Source organism: Prorops nasuta, unplaced genomic scaffold (assembly GCF_024137725.1).
Source record: "Prorops nasuta isolate Cenicafe-Biocafe unplaced genomic scaffold, Cenicafe_Pnas_1.2 PNAS00005, whole genome shotgun sequence".
Taxonomy (NCBI): domain Eukaryota; kingdom Metazoa; phylum Arthropoda; class Insecta; order Hymenoptera; family Bethylidae; genus Prorops; species Prorops nasuta.
This window is the reverse complement of record NW_027116802.1, coordinates 7,671,614-7,694,235: the sequence shown is the minus strand read 5'-3', so window position 1 is coordinate 7,694,235 and position 22,622 is coordinate 7,671,614. Positions and strand designations below refer to the sequence as shown.

General features: G+C 40.5%; 2 protein-coding genes across 10 annotated transcripts in view; one reads left to right on the top strand and one right to left on the bottom strand.

The window, feature by feature from the left end:
- Positions 1-2,396, top strand: GCS2beta (glucosidase 2 subunit beta). The gene is made up of 2 exons (XM_066727490.1): positions 1-1,038; positions 1,117-2,396. The coding sequence occupies exons 1-2, from the start codon at positions 138-140 to the stop codon at positions 1,788-1,790; spliced, it is 1,575 nt and encodes a 524-aa protein (XP_066583587.1). The 5' UTR covers positions 1-137; the 3' UTR covers positions 1,791-2,396.
- Positions 2,397-2,712: 316 nt separating this feature from the next.
- LOC136773666 (dentin sialophosphoprotein-like) overlaps positions 2,713-22,622 on the bottom strand; it is a 29,157-nt gene continuing 9,247 nt past the window's right edge. The window contains exons 1-14 of one of the 9 annotated variants that reach the window (XM_066727482.1): positions 21,770-21,890; positions 21,325-21,547; positions 21,182-21,238; positions 18,619-18,808; positions 15,789-16,017; positions 15,542-15,692; positions 14,886-14,969; positions 14,693-14,773; positions 14,306-14,341; positions 13,839-13,895; positions 5,961-6,021; positions 5,503-5,878; positions 4,475-5,435; positions 2,713-4,394 (exon numbers count right to left, since the gene is read on the bottom strand). In XM_066727482.1, coding sequence (XP_066583579.1) covers positions 3,969-4,394; positions 4,475-5,435; positions 5,503-5,878; positions 5,961-6,021; positions 13,839-13,895; positions 14,306-14,341; positions 14,693-14,773; positions 14,886-14,969; positions 15,542-15,692; positions 15,789-16,017; positions 18,619-18,799 — 2,643 coding nt within the window. In that variant the 5' untranslated portion in view covers positions 18,800-18,808; positions 21,182-21,238; positions 21,325-21,547; positions 21,770-21,890 and the 3' untranslated portion in view covers positions 2,713-3,968. Of the gene's footprint in view, positions 4,395-4,474; positions 5,436-5,502; positions 5,879-5,960; positions 6,022-7,200; positions 11,622-13,832; positions 13,896-14,305; positions 14,342-14,692; positions 14,774-14,885; positions 14,970-15,541; positions 15,693-15,788; positions 16,018-16,104; positions 16,466-18,618; positions 18,809-21,074; positions 21,239-21,324; positions 21,548-21,769; positions 21,891-22,622 lie in introns of those variants that run through there. The other 8 variants (XM_066727479.1, XM_066727478.1, XM_066727480.1 and 5 more) reach the window with 8 other exon arrangements.

Genomic DNA, 22,622 nt, shown 5'->3' with positions numbered 1-22,622 from the left:
GAGGCGAAGAGAGCTCCGTTACTTACGGACGTTCGTGTGCGAATCAGAACCTCAAAATCAATCATTTTCCGTTAAAATACTTTAGAGCTCTTGATTGAAAGAGCTCGGTCAGGTGATAACTCATATCAAAAACTGCTATGAAGTCAAGAATGAACAATTTACTCGTGTGCTGTGTTTTTTTCCTAGGAATACAATTTCATGATCGTTTGGGCCACGTAGCCGGGTCTCAAATAGACCGTCTTTATGGTGTCCCAGCGTCAAAAAACTCGTTGTATCCACCAGATCGTGATTTCGAATGCCTGGATGGTAGTTTAAGGATTCCGTTCACTCGTGTTAACGATGATTATTGCGATTGTGCGGATGGTAGTGATGAGCCGGGTACGTCAGCCTGTTCCAATGGCTCGTTCTATTGTAAAAATTCCGGCCATAAATCTGCAAATATACCTTCAGCTTGGGTAAATGATAGAATTTGCGACTGTTGTGATGGCTCGGATGAATATTTATCTGATACTGAGTGCAAAGACAATTGTCATGAGTTGGGTAGAGAAGCTTTACTAGAAGCTCAGAAAGCTGCAAAACTAGTTGTGGAAGGTAATAAAATTAGGCTTGAAATGATTGTTAAGGGAAAACAATTGAAGAACAATCATCACACTCGCCTGACCATGTTGCGTGCTGATTCTGAAGAAATGGAATTGACTAAGAAGGAAAAGGAAATAATTAAGAATCAGGCTGAGGAAAGAGAAAGGATCGCCTTGGAGAAGTACAAACCTATTCAACAGGAGCAGCCTCCTATTGATGAGGGAGAGGAGGTGCAAGAATTTGCTGCTGAGGATTATTTTAAATTATTAGATTCCGATAATAGTGGTACAGTTACTGTCATTGAACTACAAACTAGAGTCACTTTTGATAAAGATAGAGACGGTGCTGTATCAGAGGAAGAAGCACTTTATTTCTTAAATAATAATCCAGAAATTGCTTTAGAAGAATTTGTAGAAAATGCCTGGGCAAATATTAAGCCTTTCTTAATGATGGAGCAAGGTTTATATTATTTCAATTACTTTAAAATTTTTAGGGAGAAATTATTGTTTTTTTTATTAATATCTTATTCTTATTTAGGTATGTTTAAGCCAGCTGACCAGGCTGAGGAGGAAGGAGAACATGAAGAAACTCATGAAGAAGCTCATGAAGAAACTCATGAGGTAAGCTCAGATGGTCAAGATAGGAATGAAGAAGAAACTCTTGATCATGGAGAGGAAGATGAAAAATTACCAGATGAGCCTGACATAATATATGATGAGGAAACGCAAGCTTTGATAGACGAAGCTGCACATGCTAAAGAACGTTATCAGGAAGCTGAGAAAGCTGCAACTGATGTTCTCAATGAAGTAAGACGACTGGAAGAAAAATTAGAAAGAGATTATGGACCAGAAGAAGAATTTTCTTCCCTGGATGGTGAATGCTTTGAACACACAGATTTGGAATACATTTATTCCTTATGCATGTTCGGCAGAGCTAGTCAAAGATCAAAATCTGGAGGAAGCGACGTGAATTTAGGTCATTTCCATGAATGGGTGGGTCCTGAGGGTAATAAGTACGCAAAAATGAAATACGACAGGGGTCTAACCTGCTGGAATGGACCTGCTAGGTCTGTTATAGTTTCCCTTATCTGTGGAACTGAAAATAAACTTATCTCTGTTAGCGAACCAAGTCGTTGTGAGTATGCAATGGAGCTGAGCACACCGGCTCTCTGTAATCCTGGCTATGAAAGCGATACACACGATGAATTGTAAACATTTAAAAATTTTTCATCCTAATCAAGAAAGCACACTGGATAATTGCACGTGAGCAAGTTGCAAGGATTAATAATTATTCGTTTTCATTTTTGTTAGCGTGCTATAATTAAATACCGATTAACTTAGACTTTAATGTACTATTGTTACGACGGAGTAGACTTACTAGCGGTTTGCATGGTATCAATTGATAAGCTGCGTCTATCACTATAAGCAAACAGAAAACTTAAGGGGTGCTACTGATTATCGTGTAAGTCTTCTACGCAAATTCCTAGTCAATCTTGTATTAAAATTCATTGTCATTATGAAACCTGCCCCAAAATTATTTATCCTTGCATCTCGATTGCATGTTGAAATTTAAAAAAAATGCTACTAATCAATTTTGTTCTCGAATTCATTGGGAACTATTATTAGAGAGAAGAAAAGAGCCAATAAATCCGATTCGCTCGTGATGCTGAATAGGATATACGTTGAATCATTGTTACTGAGGTCATTGCCAATATTGAATAACTGTTACATTCCTCTTTTGTGAATTTTGTACACAGATGTTTTTACGAGAATATACGATCCGAATAAATATCGTATTAATAAAGTAATTTCAATCTACGCATCGAGTTATCTTATCTCCTTGCAAATCTCGCAATTACACGTTCATCATTTTCCTAGATTTACTCTCCTACACTCAAATATTTCTTTGGCTCTGAAACTACATATATTTATTACGTTAAATTTGTTGTAAATAATATTTTTTAAATACCTTTTAAAAACAGGACTATTATTTTTAACGTCGAAATATTTGCAAACTTGTATAAAAGAAAAAAGCAAGCAGGATATTTTGTAACTTTTTACATAATTGTAATTATACGGGTCGCAGATTTAATAAAGGGAAAGATTTGTTATCCAACTAATTGTAATGGCAGCTTTATTTACAATAGCGCGTAATCTACTCTGAATGTGTATATATATATATATATATATATATATATATATATATACATATAGAAGATAGATAGATAGATATAGATATATATACACATAGATATACAAAATATTCTTGTCGTAATTTTTTAGTATATATATTGACGATTAATCTCTCTATAGACTAAAGGTGCTACGTGTACATATTTTTGAGAAAATGAGATAATTACTTAACAAGCGGATGATAGCAGTCTACGATTGCAAAGTTCTTTTCAGTCCTCTTCTCATACTAAGGCACTTGGAAAAGGTTAAATCAAGACCTATCAAAGAAATTCTAAGCCCTTCTATATATCTCTGATATATTAAATGATTATCCGCAATGTGAATAAAGAAATACTGATTATTAAGACTTCCATTCTAAACGAATGATAACTAGCGCAATGCAATGGCTCCTTCGAACCTTTTTTTTTAATTTAGATTTTTCATTCAAAATTACGGATAGTCTTACATTAAAATAATGCAAATTGTATTTACACATTTGGGATCAGCTAAGTACGATTTAATTTTCCTAAGCTACTTCACAATCACGTTAACCCCGAACTTACTAATATTCCTACAAGAAATTTTCCAAGAATCTCGATAGTACTTAGCAATGCTCTACCGACGATCAAATAGTTACACGATGTACCCTGAAAACATTTACATAAGACTATTCAACTACACTGTACTTTTGTAGACGCGATTCTTTTATTCACGTGTAAAATACCAGGGAACACATTTTTCCTCGACTAATTACGGACAAATTCTGGTTTTACCTTGCTTAATTAATATATGTACAAGAAAGTAAGTAATTTTTCTTTTATTAATCGTGTCATACACAATTTTTTTTGTTCTCTCTTAATCCACGACGCAACATAAAATAAATTTATGAAAATTATTTTGTTAACATTTTCTATTAAACAATCTTCCATTGCGTTATTTCAAAATAAAAATGTTTAATTAATTATCTACATGCTTCTCGCTCGAAGACTGCACATCTTTAGAAAGCTTAGCTTTTTCTCAATTACCAGGATGATACAACGGATATCGTACAGCTAGTTTTTACACAACGTAGCACCGAGCCCCAATCGATTCTTCTATATCAACCAAGAAATTAATATTAAGAGAGACGCTACGCTGCATAACAGCCCTGTACTGTATCGATAATTATTCAGATATCGTAAGCAAGTATATAACTTGATCGATTCGCGATAACAGTGTTCATTTGCCGAGCTTCTCAAACATGATGAGTTTTTCTTTGAAGCTTTTGGTATCGGTTGTGGATGATACTTCAGATGATATATTGCCATTCAGCATATTTTGAAGGTCCTCGTCGTTTTTCGTTGTAAGAAGATTGTCAAACACCAGGTTGTTATCATCCTGTTTGGCTACGGGTGACGTTGGAGGAGAAGCGCTGATTTGCTGTTTCTTCCTTGCATAGATCACAGGACTACGCTGATTATTTCCGTTGTCATTCATCCTAGTGACTATCGTAGTGATGGCCAGAAGCTGATGAATATCGAGATTCTCCTTAGATTCTGATGACTGTCTCCAGTATGATTTATCCGAAGATACCTTCGAATCTTCCGTTCTCTCCGTCATCGATGTCCGATTACTCTCCGAGCTGGTATTCTTTACCCAAGAATCCTGAAAAAGCCGCTTATTTTACGAGATTCGCAAAAGGAAAACAAAACAGTACGAAAAACACCAGATATCAAAATACTTACGTTCTTTTCGCGTCGGTCCAAAATGTTCTCTGTGATATCCTCATCCTTTCTGTCCTGTTCGAGATCTCTTTCAAGACTGTCAAGGGTTTCAGTGCTTCCAGTCGATTTGTTCTTTCTGTCAGAATCGAGAGTATCCGTACTACCGAGCTCGGAGCTCTCAGATGATTTTTGAAGTCTCGATGGTTTCCTCAGGGGCGTTGGTCTTTTTTCCTCGTCCGGATCATCAACAGGAACTATATCCACGATACTTGTACTAGGGACCCTTTTTGGCAGTCTTCTTACTCTCCGATTCTCCAATCTATCATCCAAATCAAGGTTATCCGAACTCTCCGAGGACATTCTCTTAGAGGATCTTCTGGGACAACTGGACGCCTCGTCTTCGTCCTCCGCATCCTTGCAGCATTCGTTTACGTCAACGATTTCGAAGCTGTCGGAGGACTTTGACCCACTCGTTGACAATCTTCTGGTTCTTATACTGATGTCAGTAATGCTTCCTCGATTTAGGGGTTCCTGCCCAGTGAAGTTAACGTCAGTAATGATTCCTCGGTTATCATGATGGACCTGCGCTTGCTGCTCCATGGTTTCGAAGCTCTCAGTCGATTTTGACATGAGTTTCGAGGCCTTTCTAGCCCTTGACTCGAAACTGCTTCGCCGTCTCTCAATTGAGTCATCACTGGCTAGTGTCTCTAACACTTCCAAACTATCCGAGGACTTTGAAACTCTATCCGTCGATTTAGATATAGGGTTCAATGATCTCCTGTACGTCGGTCTTGACTCTTCATGCTCTACTAATTTGTCAAAACCTTCCGTGGACTTGGAGAACCACGAACCTGGACTTTCCAGACTATCCGGTGATTTAGACAATCTATTAGATGATCTCCTGCGCGGTAACTTTGACTCAAGCTCCTCGAATACGTCCGACCCTTTCGATATTCGATTCGACAGTTTTCTCGCGACTGGCCTGTTGATCAAGAAACAAAAAAATTAATATAAATATTATACTTAATATTTAATTAACTGATCGTTACCTTATTTCAATCTGCTCTTCACTAGTTTCAACGGAACTTCTAGATGCAATAGTTGCATCCAGAGAATCTGGGGATAATGAGGCAACACTCGAAGGCTTCCGGGGTAATTTCGACTCTAGCTCGTCAAAAATTTCCGAGTTTCTTGATAACCTGCTGGACGATTTTCTGCTGACTTTCTTAGGTTCTGTGGGGGAGGACGCAGCACTGCTCGCCGCCATTGGTGCACCAACATTCTCAAGGCTATCCAGATTATCTTCGTTGATCGTGGTGATAGTGGTAGCTGGCGCTGCTCTTCGAGGTGGCCTTCTGTTCCTCGGCCTCACTGAGATCCTGTGGTGCGCTGCCGTATGGTTCAGAGTCTTTGTCTCCAATTCAGCTGAAATTCATGCGTTTTCGGTTAAACACAAAGGAATCGGTACAAATAAAAAGATAAAAAATCCCAACGTCTTTTTACTTACGCAATTCTTCTTTGGATCCTGAAACTCGATGAGCATGATCCTTGGTGGATTTTGATACAACCTGCAACAAAATACAATTGTTTTGAATTATTATCCATAAAAACAAGTCACACTTTATTCGCAACACATTAACGCCGAGAAGACTTTGATATTGATTTTTTCAGAGACCCAAATGCTGTGCGATGAGAAATATGGTTCAAGTACGAGAGACGCTGAAGAAATTGTTTTTTGCTAGTTGCATAAGTCTCTTGCTCGGGTGGAAGTCTATGGGGCAGCGATCTAACGGTATGAAAGTAGGCTCGGGCGAGTTCGAGACGTGTTCGGAACCGGTTGCAGGTGCTACAATGAAGAGGGGGCCCCACACAAGCCTCGTTTTATCACTCGAGCACAACGCAACAGATAAAACGCTCTTCTATAAACTTTAGAAAACCGAAACGAGTCACGAAAAGCGATCATCGTAAAAATTAACGTCCTCTCGGTAAACTGATCGATTAAAATATAATGGATGCTATAGATTATAATCCGGAGAATAATTTGTTTACGGATAAAAAAACAGCATTAAGAATTGCCAGGAAGTTTCCTATATTGTAGAAAATTCGTTATTTACTCGATTATACAAAACGGTACATGAAATAAATTTCAAGTTAAATTAGAATATTTTTTTCGGGTTAGGCGAACCATCGAATGCCGTAAGACGATGCGTGAATTAAGATAAACTGGCCGGGGCTACTTTCGATTGCGGAAAGTCTTGTGCATATAACACGGACTCTAATCAATTCCAGTAAAGAGTCCGTCCGAGCCACCTACCTAGAAGCGCTTGGGTGAAAGTACCGTGAAATTATGTATTAATTTGCTTGTCTTGTAAACAAACCGAGTATCGACCTTAGCGCTAATTTCAGCCAGAATTTCATGTACAAATTTCTGCTCTACCTCACCAATTGCACGGATTTCACTTTATAGGTTCATTGTGTAGAAACTCGCTCGGTCAATTATGTTATCAATTTTGATATTAACAATAATAATGTGGTAATAAAAACTGATTCGTATGGATGGCTGTGTCAAAGAATGATTTTTTTCAACAAGAGTTTCTCGAAAGTAGTTCCCACGGAGCGAAGGGTAATTTTAGACGCAAATGGCCATAATTTTCCTATTGAGTCGTCAAATTCTGACAATTGACACTTGTCGGTAGCTGGGCGAACAATTCTATCCTTGCGAAACGTTAATGGGCGGAGCTTCGTACCTCGAGGCAGCAGTCAGGCTGAATAGACTCGGCAGAATCTGTCTTCGTGCAGTCAATCTTCAATTTCTGTCTGACTACTTCCGGTTTGGTTGGTACCTCAGTCTCGCACCGAGCACCATCTTCGACAATTTTCGGTCTTTCCATTTTTCGACTCTCGCATTTTCCCGCCTCTCGCAGCTCGCAGCTTCGGAAAATCTCCTCCGATCTCGGCCGAATCTTCGTTCTCCTCCTAACTTCGGGTGGCTTCCGTATCTCCTTGGCCATCTCGCTCGAACGATCCGCCACTTTTTGCCGCTTCTCATCCACCGGCTTCTCCGCTAGGGTCGCCCTCGCAACGTCCCCCCTCCCCACCCCATCATTCACAATTTCGACGGATCTGCGCCGATTTTCCACCTGCACCGACTTGCGCAATACTTCCGGTCGTTTCATCGGCGTAGGTACATCCAGTTTGTCGGAGCAGCCGTAAACGCCGATGCTGATCTTGGCCGAAGGAAAACTCGTGCATCTGGCGTTAGTTTCCTGTTTGTTCTTATCGATCAGTCTTCTCCTCTCCACCGGATTCAGTTTTAACTGCTCGATGATGGCTCGAATATTCGAGGATATGCTCGTTTCGCGATGCGTCACCACCATTTTCCTCTTCCTCTCGTACTCAAGCTCCCATTGATGTCGTTCGTATCTACACCACAAACCCCATTTAGCCTTTCTCATTTGTACCCAACAATTATTCAGCTTCGATGATGTTTCTTTGTTTTTTTTTTTATTGCTACTTTTGGTGCAGTCCATTTCTACAATGACATAGTATAAACATGGTAAAGAGGAAATTCTCGGCTACCCGCCCAGAGGGCGCGGAGCCTCGTTTTTCAAACGTATCGGCGACGATTGTTTACTCGACTCTCGTGCGCGTGCCACTTTAGCGTTGAGAGTTTAAGAAACAGAAGAGAAGAACCGATCGCGACAATTAAGGCCGCGCCTAATTACACCAACGATTCTCGTTTCTCAGGCTCTCTACCCAACAACGTTTCTCCTATTCTTCCACGAGCATATCGAATTTTCATCGACCTTTTATGCTTTTATTTTCTTCAATATTGCATAGCACGGCGACGCGAGCGACCCATATAAGTATAATACCGGTACAACCGGTAGGACAGTTATCGCCATCTTCTTTCGCACTGACGAAACTGTCGTGAGAACAAGTCGTATTCCGCGTTTTCCTCGAAACCAGTTTTCGAGGTCGATACCGATACTAACGAGGGAAGTAAATCGCCTGGGAAACAATGGGAATCAATCTACCCCGGGCCGAGATATACATAAATGCATGTGCTAAAATTACAAACAGTAATTGAATGATTATGCGAAGGAATAATGAGAGAGAGCGTGGATAAAAAGGGCAAAGGGGAAGTTGGAACGTGGCGAAATTGAAGCAAAAAGAGATGCAGCGAGCAGAACGCGAGTCTATTGTGCAATTCGTGGCGGAACGCGTGACAACAAAGCGAACCGTTGGTCGGAATTTCGCTGCTGTTTTTATTACGGCGAATCGAAGGATGGAAAATATTATACCGAGTGTCAATAATCCTCAACCCGATTTTCTAACACGGGAGACTAAAATGCGTGGGCTTTTTGCGTTGGTGTAGTCCTTTCTCCCGAGCGTGACATTGGCCACCTGTGGGAGTTTCATCGATAAGCCAGAAATTTCAACGGTTGTTATTGGATTTCTCTCGGTTTTGCTCGTGAAATTAAAGGAGATTTTCCGAGAAGCGGCTGAATGTGGAGGGGGGGGGGGGGGGGGGAATTGCACGGATAATGTCGACTTTCTCTTTAGGAAAATCACGAGTGTCGTAATTTCCGGTACCTACGCAGGGGCCGATACTCAGCGAGTAAAGAAGGGCGCGCGCTTATCGACCGAGATGGTAATGGCTCATGGCTGACGCATCGCAACTTGTAAGAGTACGAAGATTGCGAGAATCGCGCGCGTGGATTCTGTTATTTCTACTGTGTGGGTAGACGCGCGACCCGAATTTCGCCAGTGAAAGATGTTCGAGATTTTCTCGCGATTCCTACACACACACACACACACACGCCTTCGATACAACGGCGACCCATTTTGTCCTGAATCATTCGAGCCTCGGCCACTGTTTATCAACAATCCCGACTAACCTCGATCAACAAACCCTATTTTCGCTCGATGAATGCAAATAACGAATTCTTGCTCGCAAAACATTTCCACTAATGCGATTGGCAGTGATTAAAAGCTCTAAGAAACAATCTCGCGATATCCCGCTACTTTCCCGCATCAAGCGTTCTGATTCGTTTCATGAGAGAGCCACGATTATAGCAACAAATTGCTCGCCGGAAGTGTGTTTGGGTCTGAAAAAGGAAACGAGCTGAGAGATCGATAGGCAGAAAAATTCGTTGTACCGAGCTACGCCATTGAACAATAAGAGTCGGATAAGCATCGCAGAAACGAAAGTTGATTTAGCGAACGAGGTTTGTAAAAAACCAAGAAGAAAACGCAAAAAAGTAAAAGAGGGAAAGGAAGAGGAACCGTATAATAAAACGGCTCTTGTTAAAGACACGCGATACTATTTTCCGGTGAAAAATGCAAATACGAGTTATCGAGGAGGAATAGCATTTTCTTTTGTCTTTCCAGGAGGCCAACAAACCCGAAAGATCCGAGGAGCCTATCTTGGCTGGCGGACTATCGTACGCGTTAATTGGCCAACGGTAATTAATGTCAGAGACTGAAATACTACGATCCGTTACGCGCGCGTGATTCGACTATTCACCAATCTGTTACGGCAATTGTCCACAGTACTGATTCGGCTGACTTTAGCTCCAAAAATTATATTTAAAAGAGTGATTTTCTAAACGAGAAGTAACTTTATATTTGCTTCGAGAAAAACTGCGCGATAGATCATGGAAATGGTTACTCGCGATCACTATTTTGTCCAAATTGGTACACATAGCGGAAAGAACGAAAAACGTTTCTCTCAAATGTTCTCGGAAATAATTTGTTACGTTGGTACGTGTTGTATCTCGGCTACAAATTTGGTCATACCAGGTAAGTGTCAATAAATTCTGAAGAAACATCAGGATTTCATCCAACTACGCGTAACAGTCCTGTTCTCCAAGGCTTGACGTGCCTAACCCAGCGCACCTTATCCTGCACAACTGTGGCCCTAATCAAATTTGCTGGTCGAGATGAATAAGGGATGTTCCTGATACAATAAAATATATTTCTTTACCACGGCACGTGATTTAACGTGAGAATAAATAGTATTGAAGAAAATAGTTTAATCCTGATCAATATGTTTTCGTGAAAATAACTAATATAGTGAAATTTAAGTGGCTGGTCTATACACAAGAATCATGCATTAGATACTATTCGTCTTGTGATAGTCAATTAAAGTTATTTAAAGCTACTCGTAGCAGATCGATTAATTCATATTGCTTTGATAAAAGTGAACTAACAGCTTGCAATCTAATGTCTTTGTTTATTTGGATATTTAATATTACGGTTGCTTTACCGCACTGCACTTTTAACGATATCTCATGGATTAATTCTCGATGGAGAGGTTAAAGCCAGATAAGATAAAGCTTTTTTAAAATAGTAATACAGCGTCGCGGATGCCTTCTTCCGCTACGTAATTGAACAAGAAACGCACTTCGGTGCAATTTATTACAATTTTGCCGGAGCGGTGAATTTACGAGTTCGGGGACTTGGTCAAAGAGAAGGTGGCCTCGCGATAAATCGAAGAACTCGAGAAGTTTACCGTTGAATGGCACCGTTCTGTAGAAAACTAAGGTATGGAGAAAAAGTCGCGGTCGACCGGCCAAAAATCGCATTAGAAAAATATTGATTTCTAAGTAAACTATAAAACTAGTAATACGGATCTCTGATAAGAGAAATATGAGACTATTTCGCGCGTTCAATCAATATTTTTGTTTTCATTCGACTCGCCTTGTTGATTGTACGCAAATATGTGGAATTTCAATGATGCGACAAAGCAGTGGGTGGTACGCGATACAAATACAAAAGAAACGTAGAATACTTATATAGGAATGTAGAAAATAAAGCAAAAAGTTATTTGGACACAAGAGATTGACGATAGTCAGAGAAACAACATCGAAGCGTTCGTTTGTATTCACTGAAATTCTTGGTACCACTGTAAACACACGCGAGTTCCACTGAAACGGTGAATAGTTTTTGAGGAGAGTCACACAGTAGTTTGGGAGGGTTGGAAAGTAAAAATGAGCGGTGTTGCTTAGTGGTCGAGTGACCTTGGTGCAATCGATAGGGGCCCACGACGTAAAGGGGGAAGCCCTTCACTAGCTGCCGCGATTGTAAGGGGTGAAGGGGAGGGGTGGAGATGGAACGTTGCAAGGAGCTGACTTTGAACGCGTGTGCCAACGTAAAACGCAACTCGCTTACTAAACTAACTACTACTCGAGCGAGAAACCAGAGCCCCCCACGAGTCACAGAGGCCGTCCCCATGATCGGAGACCAAGCCGAGCGGAGGTGGCGCGCCAGCTCTCCTCTCTTCTTGCTGCTTTACGGGCGCTCGCATTTGAACGACTACTTGAAAAGCCTTTTCTCCCTTCGAGAAACCTCGCTTTCCACCAATAGCATTGCTACCAAAAATCTACGTTAAATTTGAGAAAATTTTCGACGCTGGTTCAAGGACCGTTTGCTAGGTTATGAACGGAAGGATTTTCAAGAAGCATCGATGTCGGTGAGTCGCGTCATAACGGTATCAGATTTATCTAGCTGCTTGCCAGCTGCTCCTTCGAAACATCTTTTCTCATCTCACCTCGACTCTATTCCTCATAAAACTGCCCATTCTCTTTCTTTCTCACTACCCCTCCCCCCAAAGATAGTCTTACGCAACCCAACCTTTCATCATTTTCGCGCCATTTTCATATCCTCCAAGCTCGAGCGAGCTTTCGCGATAAGCAACGCAGTAGTTGGATCGGCCGAAGAGGGGCAAAAATTCTTACGGCGAATTCAGTTGCGACAGCTGAAACCGCTCCTAACTCCGGCCTTTCATAATTCGCAATAAGCCGGACGGACAATGAGAAATGCAATCTGCCTCTCTGCCAGATTAACCGAGATAGGTTTCGATGAGATTTTAGTGCGATTATGTCACGCGAAATGCTCCGCTGACTCCACCGTGAAAAGTGAAATTTCCTCGAATCGCCAAGACTTAACACGCGCACAACTTTTGTGCATTACTGTAACGGCCGCTAAAAGGCCTATAATCATATTCCTATGTGGAGTATAGGTTAGTAAATTTGCTCTATACATGTTAACTTTTATTATTTTACGCGCGTGTTTAATACTTCTTGGGAAGTGAAAAAATATTTTGCGAAAGAAAAAGTTTAATTTTTTCAGGCACATTAGAGCATTTATTCACTCGTATAGCAGTATATGTATACCTAGTAGCCTTGTACAAAGCGAGAAATGTCACGAGTTGATATTTATCAACATTTCTAGGATTTGCGTATCAGGAAAATGTCAAATCTTGTACGAGAAATGTCCCAAGGAAAATTAATAGATCTTGCACTATTTACGAATTTGTTTTACCGTTGGTAAGGAGAAAAGCGTGATATCCTTTAGCGACGAATTGAGATTCATTGAAAGTACGACTGCCAGTGTGCAGCGGGCTCTGTTCGAAGTCAGTGACCCGATGACCCTCGACCGGTAGCAGAGGAAATGGCCAGCATCTGCGTATTGCGCAATTTACCTACTACAATTGTACCACAACCGGTCTTACATTTTTATTCCTTGCAATTGTTCACGGTATTTATTACGCCTACTATTGCCACAACAACAGGTGCAAAATAGCTTACTAAAGTAAAACGAGTGAAAAGGAGCTATAACTGACATAAAACGTTTACTATGATCATAAATTAAAAAAAAAAAACATTATTATACCCGCGATTCTTTCAATTACTTATTTAATATGCACGTGACTGGACTCACTGAAAAACTCGCATGCGTGAAAGATAAGTCTATATTACCGATTGAAAATAAAGTTGTACCAACTGTCGGTAAAGTTGATCTCCTCTGTACCAGGGAGAATTTCTCACATTCTTCCTCATTACAAAAGCATAAGAACATTATTTTTCACAATTTTCATAAGATGCATGGCATGCAAATGTAAAAATACGACAAGTTATTTTCTTCGAGTAATTGGGCAAAACATTTCCCATGATTTTTGTTGGGTTAAAAGTAAGCCAAGCAATGTCGAGAGGTGATGAACCGGGGGCCAAATAACGGGAGCTTGGTAGATAATGGACGATGCGTGTACTCTTACACTAGCCTTCTTTTTGACACTAAACTTACAATATTTCTTTTCCAGTAGAGACATAAAAATTCTGTAGAGAATATATATATATATGTTTTTCTAGCAGTGAGCAAGATTTGCTAGACTGTACAAAAAGTACTTGACCTCTTGGACCGCGCAGAAGGAGTTTAACCAATGAAATGACCCAGATCGTTTCCACGAAGGATCCCACGCGAAAGGCGAATCACTTTATACACCGAGTGTATTTCTTTAACGGCGTGGTCGTGCTTCGCGAGACAATGGGCAACACGTGAAACAGTTGAATAATGCGCAGTCTTTATAATTCACACTCACCCTATGCTGAATCTCCTCTGTAATCCGTTCGTGCTTCTCCAAGCTAGCGAAACGATCCTGCAAGAGAAAGAAATTGTTGATTTAGCAAAATGTGTAGTAAGAACGAATGTTTCTAGTTATTGTCACCCTAACAGGCGCCGGATGAACAAATATAGGGTTGACGTAACAAATGAAAGCCGCTAATGATAGCCTACTGTATTATAATTTTTAAGCTTTCCAGGAGAAAGTTCTGCGACTGAATAGACCGACTCCCATTTGAGCTACATTTTTCACAACAAATATTCTAACTGTAAAATAATCGCGTGTCTCATTGATGAAAAAAACTTGATTAATTATTCCTAGCGATTTAACACTACACTTAATTTTATGACTGCGCGAGGAAAATATGTATGATTCAAATAGTATAAATAATCAGCTCGTAGCTACGCTTTGTACGGGCGCGAAATCAAAATGTAATCATATCTCACCTCCGTGGTTTCCTGCTGATAATGCTCCGCGAAAGCCTGAAACGCATATAAATAAAATATTTAATAGTCGCTAAAAGATCCAAAGCCTTTGTACATTGTGACTCGAAAGTTTTGTTTACGAAACAAAAATTTAAAGATTTTGATTACTCGTGCGAAAGGGTAAAAGAGAAACTATTTGTTGGGCGAGAATTTTAAGAGGTTGTGTTGATTAAAAGCAGATAACATTGAGCACGATTAAATTGTTAATATACGATAGAGTGAAAATGAAACGAGATAAACGATGAATACTGCTCGACGAGGGAGAAAAATTCACGTTTACCTCAGCTCGGCATTCCCAGCGAGCTCTTCTCGCTCCAACAAAGAGTTAATCTCGAGTTCTGTACTTACGTGTTGTCCCGAAGCATCCGTCGCGGTCGCGGAGGCTAGCTGGTTCCGGTTCTCTATGACCGTCTTTATTTGATCCAGCACCTGCAAACATTGCCTTGGAGTCTCAATCGGAAAAGTATCAAAATACCTGATCTTGTTATTTATTTATTTCGCTCATAGAAAAGACAGAAAAAAAATCGATAAAAACGATTACCCTGTGAGACAATCCTTGCTTCTGAACGACATTTTGACTGTAGTCCCTGTTCTCGATCTCGCTGCTCTTTCTGGCCTGGCGTCGCTGAAACGAGATAAGAAAAGAAGAAACTCAGGTCACGCGTGCACGTGCGGATATCCACGCGAACGTGAAAACACAACCGCGTCGGACTTTCCTCGGCTATCAGGACGGAACGTTCGCCACTTGTTTTCTTTACTCTTCTCCGAACACGCCGCGCCTGGCTAGAAAGGAGCTTCCTCCTTGAAAGCTGTACAACGCCGAAAAGCCAGACGCGACGAAAATAATTTAACGCCACTCTTAAGAGCCCTAGCAACGTTTGCTTACAACTAACCAATCGACTAGAATTTTAATCAGAAAAACCACTTCCTTCTGAAAGAAACTTGCTGGCTCTTTGGAAAAATACAGAATTCCACGTTGGATGGAAGAAACGTAATCTTGCTAAAAATATATATAATATATAAGAGCAACAGTGGTTTCAATAAATGAAAGCTGGTAGGTCCGAGATATAAAGCCGAAGGCTGGGTCAGAAACTTGTAGATGGGAAGAGGAGCTTCGTGCAATCCGCTGAATCGTTTAAAAAATTCAGCAGGTGAACGCCGGAGTGTCGTAAATTTGGAGAGTCGAGGTGGACTCACCTCCAGGCTCAGTAGGCTGTTCAGGAACGAGAGGGGTCTCGTGGTGGGAACTTCCCCAGGGAAAACACTGTCGTGAGAGACCGATAATTTGCCCGCACCTCCTCGTAACTTCACCAACGAGTCTTCGGTGTCTCTTCGACCTAGGTATACGCTGCAAATAATGGAACCGAATAGATCATTGGTCCACGAGCACAGTGGGTGGTAAACCGAAGAATTTTTCTGATAAAAAAGTTGGATTCAAAACAACCTGTCCTTATCACAGGAATCGGTGAGTAATTCACTGGCGCTTCTGCTGCGAGCTTCCTCGTTTCTTCCCGCAGGATTCCTCATCGTTATATCCTCCCTGTGGGCCCGGGAAGGATCGGAGTCCCGGTCAACACTGGCAGAATTGATCCTGGCATCCGCAGCACCACGACTCTTGCGTCTGAAGATCTTCCTGAGTCCTCGCAGTGGATGGAATCTTCGCTTCTTCGGCTCTGCAATGAAACCAACGTTTTAATTACTAATGAAATAACATTTTATTTACTGTTATAAATAACAAAAGGGGAGAGACGTCTGATTACCGAATTCCTCATTATAAACGTCGAAAGATCCCATGTGGAACCACAAAGTTACCAGTCTCCACCTGACTGACTGACTGAAAACGAGTCTGAGATAACGAAAGAACAGAGTCGATAAGATTGTGGAATCCGCGCAAGTGATAATTTTTATCGGTCGATTTATCCTAGCTCGGCCTTCCTTACGTGGCAGGGGGAATTTCTTATCGCAGCTTTATCCAATGATTACGTAATTCGAACGAAACTCAGCTTTTGCATCGGTGGGTAAACAACAAGCTCTTTAAGTGTATAATCTCTTTTCGAAGACTAAAGCTGTATTTCAAACGAGTTGGTATTTTCTATTAATTTGTTCATCCAACATATTAAAAATATAATCGAAACAATGTTCAATTACAGTAATGAACAAAATTTATTCATATAACGAATGATGAATAATTTAATTATTATACAATTAATTATTCTGCATATCAATTAACTTGTTCATTATTTCAATGTAAACAATATTTATCGTTTGCAAATTTTTTCCGAGCATAACGATGGCTGTCTAATTTGTTCCAAGTAAAGCTACGTGTTTACCGAGTCGATATTTTCGATCAACCTGGTTATACAACATTTTAAACATAGCGACCACTGTCGAATTTTTTACGAGTAAACCTCTGTGTTTACCGAGTCGATATTTTCGATAAATTTCATCATCCCACATTTTAAACAATGCAATCGCAATGTTAATTAAAGCATCGATGGATCAAACCAGCGAAAAATGTGGACATTCCGAGAGGACACAGTTTAAGGTCACCGAGGACCAAATTGTCCAAATTAGTTGAACGTTAATCGAGCTCGCGCGCCAAAGGAATTAATTCCTAGGGTTTTCGATTTCTTCGGTACATCCTTGGAAATGAACCAACTTCTCGCGCTACGATTAGCCTTTGCCGAGGGGAACGAGAGTGGTTTCCAGCAACGAGTCCTTGGAAAATGATTCTTAACGCGTACTTGACACTGTTGTCGGCGTAGCTTTGTCATCACGCATCAGCGAGCAAAGCTCGTACCAGGTGGCAATGGCAAGAGTTATAGTTGCAAAGGCGTAAAAAATAACGTTCCGTTCGGTTCGGTGAAAGAGGCAACGATCAAAGGCTACGCGGAAGAGCGTACTCTGTGGTCTCTGATGTACACGAAGGGACGCTCGAGTAATAAAAGAGAGGACGCAGTCCTTGCCACAAGTTAGCATCTCAACTCCTGTAAATTCGACGTTCTTTCTACATCCCCGACAGTTCTAGACTTTCTCAAACTTTGTACCGATAGTTCTGATTATATTTATGATGATAACAAAAAAATGAAATATCCAGATGCTAAGTTAATATTTCAAACCTTAGTATTTTATAAGGAATAAAATAGAGATGGTTCTGAATATAAACGGTTTTTAAGATTTCTCAAGTTATCCAGGACCTCTACAAAAAATTGTGCACTTTTTCATCTTTTAGTAGATAATCGATCCATCAGAATATAATTTTACACGTTAGAGAGTGGGATGCTGATGTAAAATTATTAGTTCTGGCGAAAGAAAATGCTAATTTGTAGCAGTTAGATTGTGGAACAGAGTTCTCTATTTACTTAATAATTACCGTCGCTACTAAATATTATGATTTTAAAGTGAAAAAACGAAAGTTGCAGTTAATATTTAGCTTTTAGAAGATAAGTCTGAGTGAGAATAGTTTTTGTATAAATTTGTATAAAAATCTGGTTGTATTTGAGAGCCGAGATGAACGAAAAAGTGGTTTCGTATAACGAGCCCTCGGAAGATGAGTGTTGTTGATGCACGGTACAAGGTGGAGGACGCTGAAAATGTAAAAAAAAATACACAGTTGATTTTGGAGTTGTCGAAAGACAGGAAAGGAAGTTGAGAGACATTAGTCGTCGATAAAAAAAGGGTCGCTGACCAGGAAATTCGCGAGGCCACTGCGAGAGTTGGAATTAACGAGAGTTCGTTTGGAAAAAAGGACTGGTCGACCTCGAGAAGATTTCCTACCGCGTGACGTTTAGTTTCTTTTTTTTTTGCCAGAGGTAGGCGACAATCGGCAAAGAGAAATCTTCGAGGAGGGCGTCCTTCAGACTCTATCGGTATATGTACGGCAGAGAATGAAAAGTGTAGGGCCATACTCGATATCGAAAGCCTTAATCGATGAGCATCAAACATAGGATTTATTGTAACAACAATGTAATGAACTCTGTCATGCGAAAATATTGACCCTTCTTATTTGGTCGTTTTAATTACTGTAACTTGAATAAAACAAATGATTTATTGTAGCAACAGGGTAATGAACTCCCTTGTAAGAAAACAGCAAAAATGTTCTTTTTTTATTTCGTAAATTGAATTATTATACATTGAAAAAATCAGATGATTTATTATAACAACGATAGAATGAACTCTATTATTTGAAAAAAGATAAAAATAGGTTTTTCTAATTTAGTAATTGTAATTGTTACAAGTTGAATGATGATATTAAAATTGAAGAAGAAACTGACCTTTTGGAAGGGGATCCATGCTGTTTTGTCTGGCAACGTCGACGTTACCCGACGGATGATGATGATGACGATGATGATGATGGTATTGGGTCTGCGGGGGTGGGGAAGCTTCCCTGACGCAGCCCATCAGACTGAGAGCACCTCCACCTCCTCCAGGCCCTGCTCCACCTCCACTCGACATCCCGCTGCTCTGAAACACGCCGAAGAACCAGTCTGCAACCAAAGATACACCAACTCGCTGGTGCCAACCACTGGAGAACCTGTTCTCCGGGCCCTTCAACTCATTCCAGCCCTCCGTCATGCTTTTACCTAACTCTCTCTCTCTCTCTCTCTCTCTCTCTCTCTCTCTTTCTCTCTATCTGTCTCTACATATATATATACACAATAATACAGTCTATCAAATATAGTGTACTTGTTGAATAAAGTTAATTCTCTCAAATATCAGTCTTGTTTTCTGCAAAGAGACACTAGAACTCCTTGCCTATCAACATCAGGTCTCTTCATTATTTTCACAATGAAATTTGTCAATCTTATTTCTCAGATATAAATTTATAACGAGCTTTACATAAATGTAGGTTGAACAATAGCACCTATTACGCTTGACTTTGCACTTTATTGAAAAAATTTGTATCTGTTTCACATTATGAACCTTAACATTTTTATGGTTTTGTACGAGAGGAAAACCAAAGCTTCACACTTTGACGTATTAATAAACTGACGGTAACGAATTTTCTGTCCTCTTGTTGAAAGAGAAACGAAACTGGTAAAACTAAATCAAGCACACTCACTTGAAACTCTTTTTGAATAATTACAAATTTACTTTCATGCTATTTTGTCATTATTGAACATTATCGTTACACTTTTCTTTCACATTTTGCACCTAAAATTTCGCACAACCTAGAATTTCACATTTCAGTATATTATAAAAAACAAAATGTAACGAATTTTTTGCCTTCTCCTTGAAACCAAATCGAATCTGACAAAACTGGACTAGACACACTGATTTAAAACTGTACTTGAAACAATCTGAACTTTACTTTAGCTCCAATCTTGCTACTATTATATATTTTTGTTAGTCTTTTGTTTCATCCTGTACACCCGAAACTTCTTGTCCTAGAATTCAATCATAGAGAGTTCTAAACTTGTACGTAATAACAGCTGACTGCGTGAATTTTCTGTCTCATCGTTGAGAGCAAAACGTATTATGAAAAAGTGGGCAAAACACAAATGTTTCGACTTGTCACACGCACATTCATCTTCTAAAAAGAGCACTGGAAGAATTCGTAATGGAAGGATGGTTCCATGGTACTTCCGGTTTGGGGAGGAATTGGAGAACGCGTAGAAAGAGAATGACGCGAGTGCGACTGGTCCTCGGTTGTTCTGGGTCAGGAGATGTTGGTCGTCATGGTAACTGCGCCGACGGGGTGCTCTCCTCTCTTGCATCGATTGCACACCCTCCTGCACGACCCTGACCTTCGCTCGCTCAGCTGACGCTCGCCAGAACATCCCGGATCTCCCTACAGGCGTTCCTGTTGCACACGAAAGCGCACGCACGCTCCACAACCACAGCCACACACACATACACACACACACACACACAAAGCCAATTAAATCGTTTAACCTAAATTCTCTACAAAGGCGAATCTCTCAACAACTCTATTCTCCCCTTGGAGCACGATAATCATATTAACGTAGATGAGAAAGTTTCTCGCTTCTCGGTCGAGTTTCTATAACGATCAACGATTCTACGTCGATCAAGTTTTTCGCATCTGTCATTTCTCTCTCCGCGTTGTTCGTTAATCGATCCAAGCCAGAGTCGACTTGCTGGATCCATGACATTGCGCAACCTTGACATGCTCGGTTGTTACATTAATATAATATAAACAGTATACACAGGAGAGAAACAATCAGTGGCCATAAATGGCTTGATTCGCTCATCGCGCGAGAAACCGGAGAGAGCCGTTTCACCGAATTAACAAGCCTTGCCTTGCCCACTTTTGCTCGAGAATCGCGTGTCTCGAATTCCGTTGGTGGGTGAAAAGCGTGGCGAAACGACACTGATAAGCAGATACTCGCAAATTCCTATGAGATACTCAGAGAAATACAGATTTTTGTTTCTTTTTTTTTTTTTTTTTTACAAAAATGACCGCAAATACATAGTTTATGTTCGAGGCTTTCCATCGCTTTATTGGACCTGGCTCATCAGACAAATAAACACTGTCTTAATGACCTTGACATAGCTTGGATAAGTGACGTCATCGAGCAAGCAAACGCAAGGCTCTGCATGTGATTCTTGTTTCTGGCTTTTCTCTCTTTTTCCATCTCGAGTCAAATTTATTCGTGATATAATAGGAAATAGGACAACGAAGAGAGAGAGAGAGAGAGAGAGAGAGATTTTGAAACGGTGGAATTCGGAAGTTCGCTCCCATTTCCCGTTGATTGCGTGGTGTAATTACCACTACCTCTCCCATACTTCCGGTTTATTCTTCAACAATCGACGCTGAACCGTCCATCCATGACGATCGCGAGGAATGCACACTCAGCCTCGGAATCCTCCACTCACCTTCTTAAATGGGAAGCGACATTTTAGGCGTGCCTCGTGAATGCGTGCCCCGAAAATCTGAAAAAAGAACGGTATTAGCGAGAGCCGAAAATACACAAGTTTATTTTGGTAGAGAAATAAATGAGGAAATTCATTAGAGCTACAGAGATTTTGAAGGATCATTGTCGTTCATCCGACGCTCATAGATCCCCCCAATAAGCTTCAGGAAAGCTGCCACGCCCGAGACGAGTGGGAATTTTAAGCTTCTATTTATAAACAGTGAAACGAGCTTGATGCTAAGCGCAACACTTTACAGTCCTTCCGCCACTAATCTTCCATTTCTTCTTGTACTCAAGTCGCAATCATTCTTTTGTCTCACGCACATCTCTGAAATTTACAAACATTCACCATTGGTTGCATTCACTGTCTAGTAGCTACGGAAATATTCTACCGAAATATTCAATATGATTGGTTAATCATGATTGCACTCCGAAATCAGCTGATTCATTGAAAGCACTGAATTCTATACGTCATTTGACAGGTTTCAAAAATTTCAGTACTTTCAGTGGTTTCTGCTGATTACGGAATGATTTGAAATTGTCGAAATACCGTATTTGTAGGATTCAGCAGAAGCAGGAGCTTTGAAATTGGCACTTTTACCGAACGCCACTATTGCGACACGAGAGACATCTACCTCTAGCCAAACATTTTATTGAGAGATTTTCTACTTTTTCGAACCATAAGAATTGATTACGATTCAGCTAACCTCACTTTGTACTTTCTCTATAAATTTTACATGAAATTTAGGTGCTACACTGTACCACGAAGGGAACGGTTTAATTTCTAGCAGTATACGTATATTTTGATCCCTTTCCGGATAGAATTATCGGTTTGTTATGAATGTCGATTCTCTGAATCCAGTATTGATCGAGTATTGATGTTATGGTGGGAATTCGAGACCCCCACCATAACCTCGATCCTTACGTTGGTAAGCGCAAGTGAGCCAAAGTGGGGGGGGGGGGGGGTCCGAATTCCCACAATTTTTCATCGCTGCTTCCATCTAGTGATCTTTCTTGTCCAACTGGCTGGATCGATAGTAATGACACCGAAGCGAATTCCCATTTCTTCTTGTTTATTAAGCTCCAACACGCGATTCGCGATAAGTGTTGAAGAAAAGATCGTTATTCCTGAACTGTTAATTGTTCGGATAATTAACTCGGGCCATCAGTTACACTATCTTCGAAGCGGATGACAATGAGTGCAGTGACCTAACCTCAAAGAGGCCACTAAGTTCAGAGACTTTTCAATAAACTTCATTTCAGTGAATCACGAGAGTTATCGCGCTAGAGTGCTCGACTCATCGTCGACACGGGTAAATCGTGATGATTAATGCGCGAAAGAAATAAGAGAGCTCGTCAGGGTTGACAGGCTCTACGCGAGAAGCTAAAAAGCGCGGGAAAGC

What these genes read in the sequence shown, in the direction of transcription:
- GCS2beta (XM_066727490.1), top strand. Translation starts at nt 138, where the DNA reads ATGAAGTCAAGAATGAACAATTTACTCGTGTGCTGTGTTTTTTTCCTA. An exon ending in TTTCTTAATGATGGAGCAAG is followed by an intron (nt 1,039 to 1,116) that starts GTTTATATTATT and finishes ATTCTTATTTAG; the next exon opens with GTATGTTTAAGCCAGCTGAC.